The following is a 15,624-nucleotide window of genomic DNA, read 5'->3' as shown; positions in this document are numbered from 1 at the left end:
CCATTTAAACAGAAATAAAGAATTTATATAGGGCCTTTGATATCATCAGGACATCCCAAAATGCTTCATAACCAATGAAGTATAATGTAGCCACTGTCCTTATTCAGGCAAATGTGACAACCCATTTGCACACAGCGAAGTCCCACAAACAGCAAATGAGATAAAAGACCAGTTTAATCTGTGTTTCGTGGTGTTGGTTGAGAGATAAACATTGGCCAGAACACCAGGAGAACTCATCTGCTCTTCTTTGAATAGCGGCATGGGAACTTTTACATCCACCTCAACAGGCAGATGGGGCTTTGGTTTAATATCTTTTCTAATAGATGGCACCTCTGACAATGCAGCGCTCCTTCAGTGCTGTATTAGTCTCAGCCTAGATTATGTTCGAGTCTGTGGTGAGGCTTGAACACTTAGCTTTCTGACTCAGAGAGATATTTTATCCCTATATATATTTGTTTAATAGGACATTCAAACTGGCCCAGGCTAAGCCTATTTAGAATTCTTTCAGAGTAATTCAAATCAGCCAATTAAATTAATATTTGGATTCAGTACTTATATCTATTAAGCCCTCTAATTGACATTTCCAGTGCAACATGTTTTAACCCATCTTGTGCTGAAAATATGGATAGTTTGCTATGAAAGTTTGAGTTACATTGATTCTCATCAAAGGTGTAATTATCATTTTCTTTCCTAGGCCATGGGCTATGTGATTGTGGGGAATGCCATTGTCACCAAGGATGGATTGGTGAATATTGTAATTGCAGCACAAATACAGACCTCTGTATTTCTGAAGATGGAGTCCTATGTAGTGGACGTGGAGAGTGCATCTGTGGCAAATGTGCCTGCACACACCCAGGGGCCTCTGGGGATAAATGTGAAAAATGTCCAACTTGTTACGACCCCTGCACTTCTAAACGGTAATCTCCACTGCTTGGTAGGAAAAGATTATCTGGAGAATAGCCAACTAGTGTGCCACAACCAAAAATCAACAAAGAAAGAAAAAAAAAACTTGCATTTGGGACATTCAAAGTGCTTCACAGTCGATTACTTATTATTTGAAGTGTAGTCACTGTTGTACTGTAGGGCAACTTGGCAGTTAATTGCATACAGCAAGGTCCCACAAACACTAATGAGATAAATGACCAGATAAATCTGTTTTGGTGATGTTGGTTGAGGGAAAAATGTTGGCCAGGATATGAGGAGCAAAGTGCAAAGGGATCTTTTACGTCCACCTGAGAGGGTAGATGGAGTATCGATTTAACATCTCACCCAAATGACGGCACCTCTGACAGTGCAGCACTTCCTCAGTACTGCACTGAAGTGTCAGCCTAGATTATGTGCTCAAGGCTCTGGAGCGGGGCTTCCACCTATGACTGTCTGACTCAGGTAAGAATGCGAGCATTGATCCAAGCTGACATGGTGGAATTGACGTGTTGCTTTAAATCCCACTTGCCATATTTCCATTTTACTTGGAACAGTGTAACATGATCAACCATTAACCATCAGAAGCTATGTATAAATACCAGATTTTCTGAGCGAAGAAACAGCAAACAAGGTGAAAGATTGGTTGGAATTTGATCTGTTATGGATGGGTCGTTGTAAATGATTTCATTAAAGGCTACCTTCACACTGCCTCAATTGGTTCAAAACCTAGTTTTTCTACAGGAAGGGATTTATAATTTACACTCTAAAGTAGGTTCAAATAGTTTAAATCATGAACTTGTGTGTTTAATGTTTTAAGTTGTAAAGCAGTGTTTTTCTCATTTCTCTTATTTCACATTGCTAAGTGGTCAGAGTTAAAGGGCTGGATTTTGCCGGTGCTCTGAGGGTGGGTTTGGGGTGGCGGGTCCACTGTCAAAATAACAAAGATTGACAGTGGGTAGGAAACCTGCTGTCAACCCGCCTCCACTCGAGTCTCCCAGGTGTTGGGTCAGTCAGCGGAGAATTGAACGGACACCAATCGGCGGGGGAGACAATTGAGCTCATTAAATGGCTTGTTAACAGTCAATTTAATGGTATTTTGAGGCTTCCTTCCAATTTTACGTGCTCCCCCATGGGTTACCCGCTACTCGGGGAACATGCCAGCTCACCCTGGCGTGGTGTAGAGATGCCGGAGTTGGACGTAGCACTGTGATTTTCAATGGGAGCGCCCCAAGAGGGAGGGTGAGTGCCTCCAGTAGCACCCCGCCTCCTGCTTGGGGGGCTACCATTCAATTTCGGGCGCGAGGGCACTAACTTTTTTGGGGTGCTACAGCGAAGTTATCGCCCCAAAGGAGGCGCGAGCCAATTTTCCCGCATATATGTCTTACAAATGCAGTAACCAACAGTTTCTGTGCTCTGAAACTGACCATCTACAACATAGCATCCTTTACACCACTTCTGCAGCTGTCAGCTTATCAGATACATCAGAGCAGACTCAACTCACGCCAGGGTGGACAAATGTAAGAAGTCACACAACACCAGGTTATAGTCCAACAGCTTTATTTGAAATCACAAGCTTTCGGAGCGCTGCTCCTTCTTCAGGTGAAGTGGAGAAATGCATAAAGACACAGCTTATATAGTCAGAGAATAAGGCTGCAAGCCTCCCTCCCCTGATTAAAGGGGAGGAGCCTAGTGCAGCATGCACCGGGGCCCTGCTGGACCACCGGGGAGCGGGGTGCCGGCAAAAGAGCCCTGCACTCAAGAGGATTGCCGGGTTGACGGATCGCAGCCGAAACCCTGCAGGAGGAGGCCAGAAGGGCCGGGTGCTGGCAGGTGGCCCAAAAAAATAAATGGCCGCCTGCACTTTAATTACCGCCGCCCCGGCCGCAAAAACGTCCCCCTGACCCTGTTGGACATAACGTCCGGCGGTAGGTCAGGGGGCACTAACCAAATTTGCGGCCGGGGCGCGAGCGGGGTGCTGTGCACAGTGATGATGTCATCGCTGGAGGTGCAGCGCTGCAGGGTGCTACCGGCTACCACCACTGCTAACCTCCCGCTGAATTTCGCGGGAGGCGTCAGCGGCGCTGCGCCCGGGTGCTAATTGTTTAGCGTCCCATTAGCAACCCAAGGGGCGCTAACGGGAGGCGCAAAGCAACCAAATTTTTCCCCCCATATAGATTTCTTTAGCTTGCAAGTGTTTAGAGCCATGGTATGCTTGCAGTAGGATGAGGGTCAGTGTGAGGGGTGGCTAGTGAGATGGGGAAGTGTTAATGTATATAGAGAGGGTTGGGTGGAGGTGCAAGGTAAGTTGGTGTGCGTAAGGATGTGCAGGAGAAGCGTATGGAAGTGATGGGGATGTGTTGAGTGGCACAGCAGGGTGAGTTTGAGTGTGGCTTTGTAGTAACGTTTCGTGATCCACTGAGATCATTGAAAGGTTGCCACCACTGCAGCCAGGGACTCCTGACGACATCCCTGCTTTTGCCCCCCTGTGCAATGTGTAACCAGGCTGTGTTGGTGTTCTGGGGAGGTCTCTTCTGCCCTTGGAAGGGAAGAGAACCTCCCTGCGTGCTGTGACCGTCCACATTTGTGCAGTGCTTGTCAATGTTTGCAGCACCTCAATGCTGTAGAACACTGACAGAACAACTGTCAAACTCAATGTGGCCGTGGTCCCTTTAAGTGAACCAGCTGATGATGCTTCATCAAATGACATCATCAGACCCGCTTCCTGTTAATCAGCCAGGAAGCCTGCAGGGCGGGCTTAACAAGTCCAATCAAGGGGAAATCCCTTTGACAGAACGGCAGCTGCCAGGTGCGGGACCGGAACCCGGCAACCAACTATCCCGCCACCGCAGAAAAAGTCCAGCCCAAAGTGTCGGCTTGCATCCTGTATGTGCTATTCTACTTTAATAATATAATTCATCTGTATCTTAAAATTGCTTGAGTTGGTCCTAGACTTTGCTTTACATAAGGGTAATTGTAAAATGTCAAGATATAAAGACCTATTGGCCCGTATTTTCTGATCGCAGGCCTCATCTGGAAAAATCTACGCCCTCACCTGAGTGCTCCCGGGACACACGCGCTTCTGATCCTGGGCCTCTCCAAACTCCAAATGCGCAGGGCCCACGTATCCCAGAGGCGCATGTAGCTCGCAGCGTCCCTGGGATCACGTGGGCCATGGGGAGCCAATCAAAGAAGGGAATCTCCCTTCATACACTTGACAGGAAGACCTGTCAAATATATGAATGCAGATCACCCCAAAAATATAGTATGTAAAACTTTAAATAAATTTTTTTTTTAATCAAATTTTTTAATGACTTTAATAAATTACAATAAATTTAACATTTTAAACAAAAATTAAATTTTTTGAAAAAAAAATTAAAGTTTTTTACGGGGCTATAAATAAACTTACCTTTTTAAAACTATTTTAAAATGATAAATCAGTGAAATAAAAAAAAAAACTTTTTTCAACTCTTACCCTGGTAAAAGCAGGCCTTACGTCTGCTTTTACCAGGCGTAAGAATTGTAAGGGTTTTCTGCGGGCGGAGGGTCTCCAAAAAGCGGAACTTTCCACCCGCAGAGGCCCTTCTCCAGGGCAGCCGGAGGATCTGTCAAGAGCATTCTTGACAGATCGAAATGCCGGTTTTCAGTGCATGCGCTGTGCATGCCTGAAACCGGCATTTCCGATGTCCCTACGGGTGGGTACACAGCACATACACACCCGTAGGGTTCGGAATATCTGGGCCATTATTTTGAACTTAGTTATCTAATGCAGAAATTAGTTATTCCTCACCAAAACGGAAAGTAATGATGCTTTAAAAAAATACTCTTCTTACTTTTTCCAACATCCCATAGAATCCCATAAAGGCCTGCCTTTAATGTTTTCATATAACAATTCGAAAGGTTGCTACAGTTAGAGATATTTAGCACATCCCTGTTCCGAACAGTGGAATGCTATTTGTCCTCTGCTATCTTGCAAGCAAGTTCTTTTTTTTAAATAGCCCTTTGGCACAGTTTTGTCTCAAAGATAATTTATGATATAACTACATGTCTCGAAGGGGATTCTGTAGCTGTTTTGAAAACATACCCTATTATTTCATGTGACATGAAATGCTTTTTTAAAAAAAACATGAATATCTAAAGCTTTCTTATCTGCAAAGAATATGCCAGGAGCGTCTTTTTTTAAATACCCTGGCTCCTCTGAGGGAAATTCTCTTTTGAATAATGCCTGTCAAGTATCAACTGTGTAAATGTGAGTATCTGGATACTTGCCTTAAAAAGTCCCCAAAGGTATTTTGTATAGCTGGATATACATTACACTTGCCATTGTACAAAGTCGGTTCCTAAACCTTAAGGAACATATATGTTTCATCTTTTAATGATAAAGACAAAAGCCTGGCAGTTATTGATGTGCATGATTATATTTCTTTTGCAGGAGCTGTGTTGAGTGTCACCTGTCTAGTGTGGATGGATCAGCAGAAGAATGCCAAGAAAAATGTATGGTAGTTGATTCCACAGTCAATCAAACAGCAGGTAGTAAATACGACTTTTGCACTAAAATAAAAACAAAACTAGCTCAGAATTATTTTGCTTGAATTCAATTCACTATTTTGATGTAGCTCACTGTTTTAAACTCTGGGGACCTGTGGAGTTGAGACAGTCAAGATCAACTCAAAATATGTAGAACGATCACAAATCCAAGACACAGAGGATCTGCTTTTCTTTCAAGCCTACTGCAGATTTCCAATATTTGCAGCATAGATTTTCATGGAAATCAGTTATAAATTTACATTTGATTCAAACTTCCAGTGATCATAAATAAATATTCATGTTAATCTGCTTCCTTTACAACAGCACTAGTTGTTGTTAGCTGGTCTCAGCCAAGGAAGTGGTAGCAACATTAAAGAGACCTCAGCCAGAGTTCACATTCATGATCATTATCCAGTGACCCCTTCTGAAAGCGCTCAGTCCATGCATTAGGCAAGGACATGATCAAGCCTGACTCCCAATTGTCAAATAAATGAAGAATGGTCTTTGCATTCTATGGTGGGATCTATGGAACTATACCCCAGCATAAGTTACTAACCTCAGGAGGAAAGTGGGGGGAGAAAAAAAACAGAAAAAGTAGGGAATGTGAACTTATTTCAGTCCTCTGGGGCATTCCTATGGTGCTACCCAATGCTACAAATTGAGATATTTCCCTTCTTTAAGAAAGAAGTGTATTAAAGAGGGCATTTTAGGTGTTTCTGTTCTTTTTGAATAAATCCCTTTGAGGAGGGAGTCCTAGTCCCAACCAAACATTAAAAAGTGCAAAATGTCATGATTATTAGTTTTGCAAAACCATAATTTATTTCATTTTACTCCATAATGGTCCTGCATAGTAACTTTTAAAATATTTACACTGCCTAATAAACAGTGAATAAGAATCATTCAGTTGGTATTTCTATGTAATGTGAGGGCAAAGGTATAAAAATCCATTGTATCAGCTTCAGTTCTAGAAAAATTAATTAAAAAAAGAAACCAAGCTGCAGAAGTGTTTTCAGATGAAGATATTATCTTATGGTTATTATATAATGGTAATATTAGATTTGTGTATTCTGCTAGAGGGTTGAAGGGTTGCCAATGTAACAATGTGTTCAAAAAGGGAGAAAGCAAAGAAAGAACTTGCATTTATGTAGTGCCTTTTGTGATCTCAGGACATCACAAAGCACTTTACAACCAAATAAGTATTTTTGAAGTGTAGTCACTGTTGTAATGTAGGGAAATGCAGCAGTCAATTTGCCCACAAATAGCAATGAGATAATGACCAGGTAATCTGTTTTTTTTGGTGGCGTTGGCTGGACATTGGAAAAACTTCCTGTTCTTCTTCGAATAGTGCCGTGGGATTTTTTATGTCCATCTGAGAGGGTAGACGGGGCCTTGGTTTAACTTCCCATCAAAAAGACGGCACCTCCGACAGTGCAGCACTCCCACAGTACTGCAGTGAATCGGCAGCCTGGATTATGTGCTCAAGTCTCTGGAATTGGACTTGATGAGACTGCTACCACTGAGCTAAGGCTGAGAAAGGGATAAACTAGCCTAACATTGATAATGGGTAAGCTTCTAAGGGCCATAATATGAGATAAAATTAATCTTTACCTAGAAAGACCTGGGTTAATTAAGAACAGGCAGCATGAATTTGTAAAGGGAAAGTCATGTCTGATGAATTTATTGGTTCTTTGAGGAAAAAATGGAGTGTATTCATAAAGGAAATGCAGTAGATGATGTGTATATGCAATAAAGAAAGAAAGAAAGACTTGGATTTACAAAGGGAAAAGTATGGCAAATTAATTTTTTTACACAGAGGGTTGTTAAGATATGGAATGCCCTAAGAGAAACAGTGCTGCAAACGGAATCCATATTACCTTTTAAAAGGAAAGTAGATAAATATTCAAAGAAGAAAAACTTAAAATGGTATGGGGAAAAGGCAGGGGAATGGGACTAGGTGGAAGCTCGCTCAGAGAGTCAGCATAGGCATGATGGACTGAAAGGCCTCTTTTTGTGTTATAAGATTTTATGGAGGGCGAAACTGGTCAACGCCAGTAGCGCAAAATGGACTGACCGATAATCGACAGCCTGTTTTACACGTGCCTGATTTTCTTTTTCATTGAAGTCTATGGAAAATAAAATCGGACACGGTGTAATCATGCTGTCAATTCGCTCTCAGCCCATTTTGCACTACTGGCACTGACCAATTTCACCTCCTGATCAGTACATTTCCAGCCCAACGAGGAAGGAGGCATTGCTAGATCTGGTTCTGGGGAATGAGGTAGGTCAAGTTGAGCAAGTATCAGTAGAGGAACATTTAGGGAACAGTGATCATAGTATCACAAGGTATAGGTTAGCTATGGAAAAAGACAGGGACCAATCTGGAGTAAAAATACTTAATTGGAGGAAGGCAAATATCAGTGGGTTGAGAATGGATCTGGCCTGGGTAAACTGGAATCAAAAATTGTAATTGAACAATGGGCTGCCTTTAAAGAGGAGATGGTTCGGGTACAGTTGAGGTACATTCCCACAAGGAGGAAAGGTAGGGCAACTAAAGCCAGAGCTCCCTGGATGACAAAAGAGATAGAGGGCTGGATTTTCATTGAGGAGTCAGGTAGGAGGCGGGAGTACAACTCGCCTCCATCGAGTTCTAGCCAACCCACATGATTTTGACTTGATTGACCTTGTTCAGCCCGCCCAGCAGGCTCAGCAGGCCAATTAGGGGCCACCCGGCAACAGGTGACATCACAGATTGATATTTCATCTGTCAAGACCTTTTGACAGATGAAATATCAGCATTTCACAGCTGTTTGAAGCTGTCAAACACTGACAATCTGTATTCTAAGTTAATTCCTTCCTCTCAGAATGATTTAGAGATCTCCCCGGAACAGAAAGCTGAATGCTGCAATTTTTGACAGCTCACAGCCATTCTGCTTTCTGTGCCGGTGAGATGAGGGACTCCCGAGACCTGAAGGAAGGAAGGCTGTAAAAGTAAGAAAAGGTATGTAAAACTTATTTAAACACTTTACACACACCAAACACACTTACCTTTGCACTCATGCACCCATCACTCACCTGAACACCGGATATCTCAACCCCTCCAAGCCCTTCATCCCACGGTCCGCCTCCTCTAACTTGGCGTGGTTTGGAGCCGTCGGGAATCCCACACTTCAACATTAAAAATAATGATACTGCAAAGGCTATGGGCCCTGACAACATTCCGGCAATAGTACTGAAGACTTGTGCTCCAGAACTAGCTGCGCCCCTAGCCAAGCTGTTCCAGTACAGCTACAACACTGGCATCTACCCGGCAATGTGGAAAATTGCCCAAGTATGTCCTGTCTACAAAAAGCAGGACAAATCCGACCCGGCCAATTACCGTCCCATCAGTCTACTCTCAATCATCAGCAAAGTGATGGAAGGTGTCGTCGACAGTGCTATCAAGCGGCACTTACTCAGCAATAACCTGCTAACTGACGCCCAGTTTGGGTTCCGCCAGGGCCACTCAGCTCCTGACCTCATTACAGCCTTGGTCCAAACACGGACAAAAGAGCTGAACTCAAGAGGTGAGGTGAGAGTGACTGCCCTTGACATCAAGGCAGCATTTGATCGAGTGTGGCATCAAGGAGCCCTAGCAAAACTGAAGTCAATGGGAATCAAGGGGAAAACTCTCCATTGGTTGGAATCATACCTAGCACAAAGGAAGTTGGCTGTGGTTGTTGGAGGTCATTCATCTCAATCACATGACATCACTGCAGGAGTTCCTCAGGGCAGTGTCCTAGGCCCAACCATCTTCAGCTGTTTCATCAATGACCTTCCCTCCATCATAAGGTCAGAAGTGGGGATGTTCGCTGATGATTGCACACTGTTCAGAACCATTCGAGACTCGTCAGATACTGACGCAGTCCGTGTCCATATGCAGCAAGACCTGGACAACATTCAGACTTGGGCTGACAAGTGACAAGTAACATTCGCACCACACAAGTGCCAGGCAATGACCATCTCCAACAAGCGAGACTCTAACCATCTCCCCTTGACATTCAATGGCATTACCATCGCTGAATCCCCCACTATCAACATCCTGGGGGTTACCATTGATCAGAAACTGAACTGGACCAGCCATATAAATACTGTGGCTACAAGAGCAGGCCAGAGGCTGGGAATTCTGTGGCGAGTGTCTCACCTCCTGACTCCCCAAAGCCTTTCCACCATCTACAAGGCACAAGTCAGGAGTGTGATGGAATACTCTCCACTTGCCTGGATGAGTGCAGCTCCAACAACACTCAAGAAGCTCGACACCATTCAGGATAAAGCAGCCCGCTTGATTGGCACTCCATCCACCACCTTCAACATTCACTTCCTCCACCACCGGCGCACTGTGGCTGCAGTGTGTACCATCTACAAGATGCACTGCAGCAACTCGCCAAAGCCCCTTCAACAGCACCTTCCAAACCCGCGACCTCTACCACTTAGAAGGACAAGGGCAGCAGACGCATGGGAACATCACCACCTACAAGTTCCCCTCCAAGCCACACACCATCCTGACTTGGACCTGTATCGCCGTTCCTTCACTGTCGCTGGGCCAAAATCCTGGAACTCCCTTCCTAACAGCATTGTGGGTGTACCTACACCATATGGACTGCAGCGGTTCAAGAACGTGGCTCACCACCATCTTCTCAAGGGCAATTAGGGATGGGCACTAAATGCAGGCCTAGCCAGCCAGCGACGCCCAGATCCCATCAATGAATAAAAAAAAAAATAGGGATTAGGCTAAAAACTACCTGTTAACAGGCAGTTAATTGGCACTAATCCCCTTCCCGCCTCGGGGGGGCGGGTCCCAGTGCGGGGCGGGTACCCGCCTCCTTTGAAACTGACATGGAGCGGGTTGGGGGCGAGATGGGTTTGCGACCCCCGATTTCGGGATTTTAACCCCCTACACACCGCCACTCCCGCCTCCACGGCCCAATGAAAATCCTGCCCAGAGAGTAAGATGAAGCAGAAAAAGGGCGTGTATGATAGATGTCAGGTTGAGAATACAAGTGAGAATCAAGCTGAAGATAGAATGTTCAGAGGGGAAGTGAAAAAGAAAATAAGAGGGGCAAAGAGAGAGTATGAGAATAGATTGGCAGCTAGCATAAAAATGAATTCAAAAGTCTTCTATAGGCATATAAATAATAAACGGATAGTAAGAGGAGGGGTAGGGCTGATTAGTGACCAAAAAGGAGACCTACGCATGGAGGCAGAGGGCATGGCTGAGGTATTAAACGAGTGCTTTGCATCTGTCTTCATCAAGGAAGAAGATGCTGCCAAAGTCATAGTGAAAGAGGAGGTAGTGGAGATACTGGATGAGATAAAAATTGATAAAGAGGTGGTACTAGAAAGGCTGGCTGTACTTAAAGTAGATAAGTCACCAGGACCGGATGGGGTGCATCCTCGGATGCTGAGGGAGGTTAAGGAGGAGATCGCGGAGGTACTGGCCATAATCTTCCAATCCTCCTTAGATACGGGGGTGGTGCCAGAGGACTGGAGAATTGCAAATGTTACACCCTTGTTCAAAAAAGGGTGCAAAGATAAACCCAGCAACTACAGGCCAGTCAGTTTAACCTCAGTAGTGGGGAAGCTTTTGGAAATAATAATCAAGGACAAAGTTAACAGTCACTTGGACAAGTGTGGATTAATTAAGGAAAGCCAGCACGGATTTGTTAAAGGCAAATCGTGTTTAACTAACTTGATCAAGTTTTTTGATGAGGTAACAGTGAGGATTGATGAGGGCAATGCGGTTGATGTGTATATGGACTTCCAAAAGGCGTTTGATAAAGTGCCACATAATAGGCTTACCAGCAAAGTTGAAGCCCATGGAATAAAACGGACAGTGGCAGCATGGATACAAAATTGGCTAAGTGACAGGAAACAGAGAGTATTGGTGAATGGTTGTTTTTCGGTCTGGAGGAAGGTACACAGTGGGGTTCCCCAAGGGTCGGTACTAGGACCATTGCTTTTCTTGATATATATTAATGACTTGGACTTGGGGGCACAATTTCAAAATTTGCAGATGACACAAAACTTGGAAGTATAATGAACAGTGAGGAGGATAGTGATAGACTTCAAGAGGACATAGACAGGCTGATGAAATGGGCAGACATATGGCAGATGAAATTTAACGCAGAAAAGTGCGAAGTGATACATTTTGGTAGGAAGAACGAGGAGAGGCAATATAAACTAAAGGGTACAATCCTAAAAGGGGTGCATGAGCAGAGAGACCTGGGGGTATATGTGCACAAATCATTGAAGGTGGCAGGGCAGGTTGAGAAAGCGGTTAAAAAAGCATACGGGATACTGGGCTTCATAAATAGAGGCATAGAGTACAAAAGCAAAGAAGTTATGATGAACCTTTATAATACAATGGTTTGGCCTCAGCTGGAGTATTGTGTTCAATTCTGGGCACCGCACTTTAGGAAGGATGTGAAGGCCTTAGAGAGGATGCAGAAAAGATGTACAAGAATGATTCCAGGGATGAGGGACTTCAGTTACGTGGATAGACTGGAGAAGCTGGGGTTGTTCTCCTTAGAGCAGAGAAGGTTGAAAGGAGATTTGATAAAGGTGTTCAAAATCATGAGGGGTCTGGACAGAGTAGATAGAGAGAAACTGTTCCCATTGGCGGAAGGGTCAAGAACCAGAGGACACAGATTCAAGGTGATTGGCAGAAGAACCAAAGACGACATGAGGAAAAACGTTTTTACGCAGCGAGTGGTTAGGATCTGGAATGCACTGCATGAAAGGGTAGTGGGGGCAGACTCAATCGTGGGTTTCAAAAGAGAATTGGAGAAGTACCTGAAGGAAAAATATTTGCAGGGCTACAAGGAAAGCTTGGGGGAGTGGGACTAGCTGAAATGCTCTTGCAGAGAGCCAGCACGTGCTCAGCGGACCGAATGGCCTCCTTCTGTGCTATAACCATTCTCTGATTCTATGATAATTCTATGGATGTGATTTCATTCATTCTGACATAAGTTGTGTCTACACTCAACTATCAGTGACACTCAGCTATTTTTTCCTACAGTAATGAACACGTTAAATTATGTATAATCTCTTAGTTTTTTGATAAATTAATTAATACAACAAACAAATAAGATGGAATAATCAAATAAAGTGATTGCATTGGCAGAGGCACTGGGACTTATCCACAATAAAAGCCTTCACTTATACTGTATTCAGAAAATGAGCATTGTGAGATTCAAAGCAAAACTGCAGGGGGCTGATTTTTAGTTTAGGTGCACAATGAGCATGTTCCTTCTGCCTGTTTTAACTGCTATGAGGTCTGAGCCATTTTGAACCTGGCCTCATTTGCATGCAGCTGACAAGCTGCACGTGCCAAACCAGCACTCTGAGGCTGTTTGAGGAGGGTGGGAAATCAGCTGGCTCCTACACAGGGAAATCGGCTGGCTCCTACACAGAGCCGGCCAAGTGTTTGGAGTCTGGAGGGAGGGAGGCAGGGAGAGGACTGTGCATGGACCAGCAATGGGCTATTTTTGTGAGTATTTATGCGGGGCTCGGAAGAGTAGAAATTGCTCTTAGAATTTCTTGTGGTTGTTTTTTGAATGGCTTCCAGCTGTATCGACGACTGGTTAGGCCACTCAATAGCAGACCAATTGGCGGGCACACACTCTGCCCATTTGTGCCTCAAAATTGCAATTGGGGTCCTCTAAAAATCATAGTACACCAATTTGTGGCCTCCTACCTGAAACAAGTGAGCACTCTGGCTACCCTACTCAGAACCCTACCCAAGAAGGCAGTGGCAGGAGTGCCAGCGTAAATGGGACAGTAAGTGACCTGATGCCATTTTCAGGCCCTGATCACCACATTCAAGTTGGGTGGAGACAGTTGAAATCAGCCCCTATGAGTTGTTTGTGACTTTTTCCTCATGGACAGCTTTGTGATGTTAACATCTTAGGAAGGGATTTTAAGCTGAATCCCCAATGTTGTGCCTGAGTAACGATCATGCACTTTAACTTTTTCTTGTTTGTACCATCTAGCAGATATATTTAGTCAGCCACCCCTTAAGAGCTGCTACACTCCCAGTTAACTGCACCCTCCCCAGCCAGGTGCAACAATGCTCCCTGTGTATGGGAAAAAAGCATAGGGTGCATATCTGTCAAGGCTGGGCTACCACTCTATCAGCGTTGGTGCAACTAAGAGCGTGGACAATTTTTGACCTGATTGGGGAATCAGCCCTTTCAAATACCTAATTTGCACCTTCTACTTTAAATAGGACTAAGTCAATTATTCCAGCATAAAACATTCATTATTACTACATTAGTAAATAGATTATTACAAACCTGATCTGACTGGTCAAGGCAAGAAGCATTAATATGTATTGATTAGAATATTAGCAGATCAGAAGCTGAGTTGTTAAATGTCACCACTGCCTTGCACTTGCTTTTGTTTTGTGTTTCTCATAGCGATTACAATAAACAGTTAAAAATCTTGCAAAGATAATTACTTTTTTCAGATATAGTGTATGATAGAAAGCAAAAGGCTGATTTTATAAATGTGCATTCCTGCAGGGAATCTCAAACACTGGATATGCATATTGAGGAATCGTAGGTGCATTGCCCATGAATTTCCATCTATTAAAATGAGTAAAATTGGCACGTGTATGTCAAAAGGAACAAAGGAAATGTAATAGTCAAATGGCCAAATACTGAACTTAGTTATTTTGAATAATAAATAATAAAGGTTTCAAATAACCTAAATAAAAATCAGTATAGATTTATTATTGTAGCCCCTCAAAGCTTTAAGTGAAATGAAATGATAGTCACACAACTGAAAAACAAACATGTACTTCTGAACTTTAATGCTTCACTAGTTTTGTAGTTGCAAGTTCCCATGTGAAAATTTTTCAAATGTTTTCCCTTTCTTCCCTTTAAAAGTACCTGGCCTATTCAAGAGGTCTCAGTATCATTTTGGTTGTATGAACACCCATTAAATGTAACATAATCTCAGCATATTAGTTGTTAGAGCTAACAATGAACAAAGTATAGTATACATTGTACCGTGGGTATTGTGGGCTATTGAGTGTTGTAGAAAGCACATTATGAATGATGAAAGAATGTGCACGCCCGATTACATGAAATCCCTACCGAAGAAAGTTGACAGATGGATTTGTTGGCCAATGCTGATGGACCACACATGGAGCTACCAAAGTCAGACATAACTGAGAACCCTTCCTGACAAACCATTTGTGTGGAAAGCGAGATTTAAAAAGAGCTGCAATGAAGGATTATTTTACGATTCATTGAAAAGACAAATGCAATTATTCAAGACCATGTTCAGTGTGCAGCAGTTGTGATTTCACTACTTTTTAAAAATATATTTGAATCTTAATATATATTCCCAAACCATTTTTATAGAATTTGAAGATAACCAATGTGTCTACTGTTCTTTGAAAAGTGGCAATGATTGTACAGTGTCATTCCGTTTTGTTAAAGATGGACATGGAAGATCAGTTCTTTTTGACCTGGAACAAACAGGTGAGCTTGGACAATGCAAAAATGTATATCTATGTATAAAAGTCTTATATCTGTCATTGTCACATCTCAGAATGTTACACATCTGTAAGGCAAAACTTAGCAACTTGCTAAAATGAGGAATAATCTGTTAAATTACGAATTAAACATCCAAACTAAATGTGAACTAATCAAACACAGTTCAATTTAATCCCAAACTGGCAAGTGAGAGGAGGTGGCCAGTCAAATTATTACAGAATTTTGTGAAGTTGTTATGAGCCACCATCTTAGGAATGTAAGAACAGGAGTAGGCCATTCAGCCCCTTGAGTCTGTTCTGCCATTCAATCAGATCAAACTCCACTTACCTGCCTTTGATCCATTTCCCTTGACACCCTTACCTAACCAAAAACTATCGATCTTAGGGGGAAAAATTCGGTATCGCCCCATTTGGGGCGCCATTATCGGCTGTGTGCAAAGTTTAGTGCCGGGCGCTAATTATCGCCTCCGACAGCAAACTTGGCTTTTATCGCCCCTGGAGGTGAATGGAGCACTAAATTAGGCACTTCACACCTGTCTTAAGGCGCAAAGGCCGAGGAGCGAGGCGCTACCTCAGAGCACTATCGAAGCAAGGAAGGGCAAATCAAAATAAACCTGCAAAGTGCTGCTCAGTACTCA

General features: G+C 43.4%; 1 protein-coding gene across 2 annotated transcripts in view; it reads left to right on the top strand.

Annotated features, from left to right (window-relative positions):
* itgb6 (integrin, beta 6) overlaps positions 1–15,624 on the top strand; it is a 105,027-nt gene that overhangs the window by 51,639 nt on the left and 37,764 nt on the right. For both annotated transcript variants that reach the window (XR_015078192.1, XM_085986390.1), the window contains exons 11-13: positions 695–917; positions 5,354–5,451; positions 14,853–14,972. Coding sequence is in view for 1 of the 2 variants with exons in the window: in XM_085986390.1 (XP_085842516.1) it covers positions 695–917; positions 5,354–5,451; positions 14,853–14,972 (441 nt within the window). In the remaining variant the exon portion in view is untranslated. The remainder of the gene's footprint in view (positions 1–694; positions 918–5,353; positions 5,452–14,852; positions 14,973–15,624) is intronic.

Source organism: Somniosus microcephalus, chromosome 4 (assembly GCF_052327205.1).
Source record: "Somniosus microcephalus isolate GS21.2 chromosome 4, FLI_Smic_1.0, whole genome shotgun sequence".
Lineage (NCBI taxonomy): Eukaryota > Metazoa > Chordata > Chondrichthyes > Squaliformes > Somniosidae > Somniosus > Somniosus microcephalus.
Note: the sequence above shows the minus strand (reverse complement) of the source record. Positions and strands in the feature narration are given on the sequence as shown.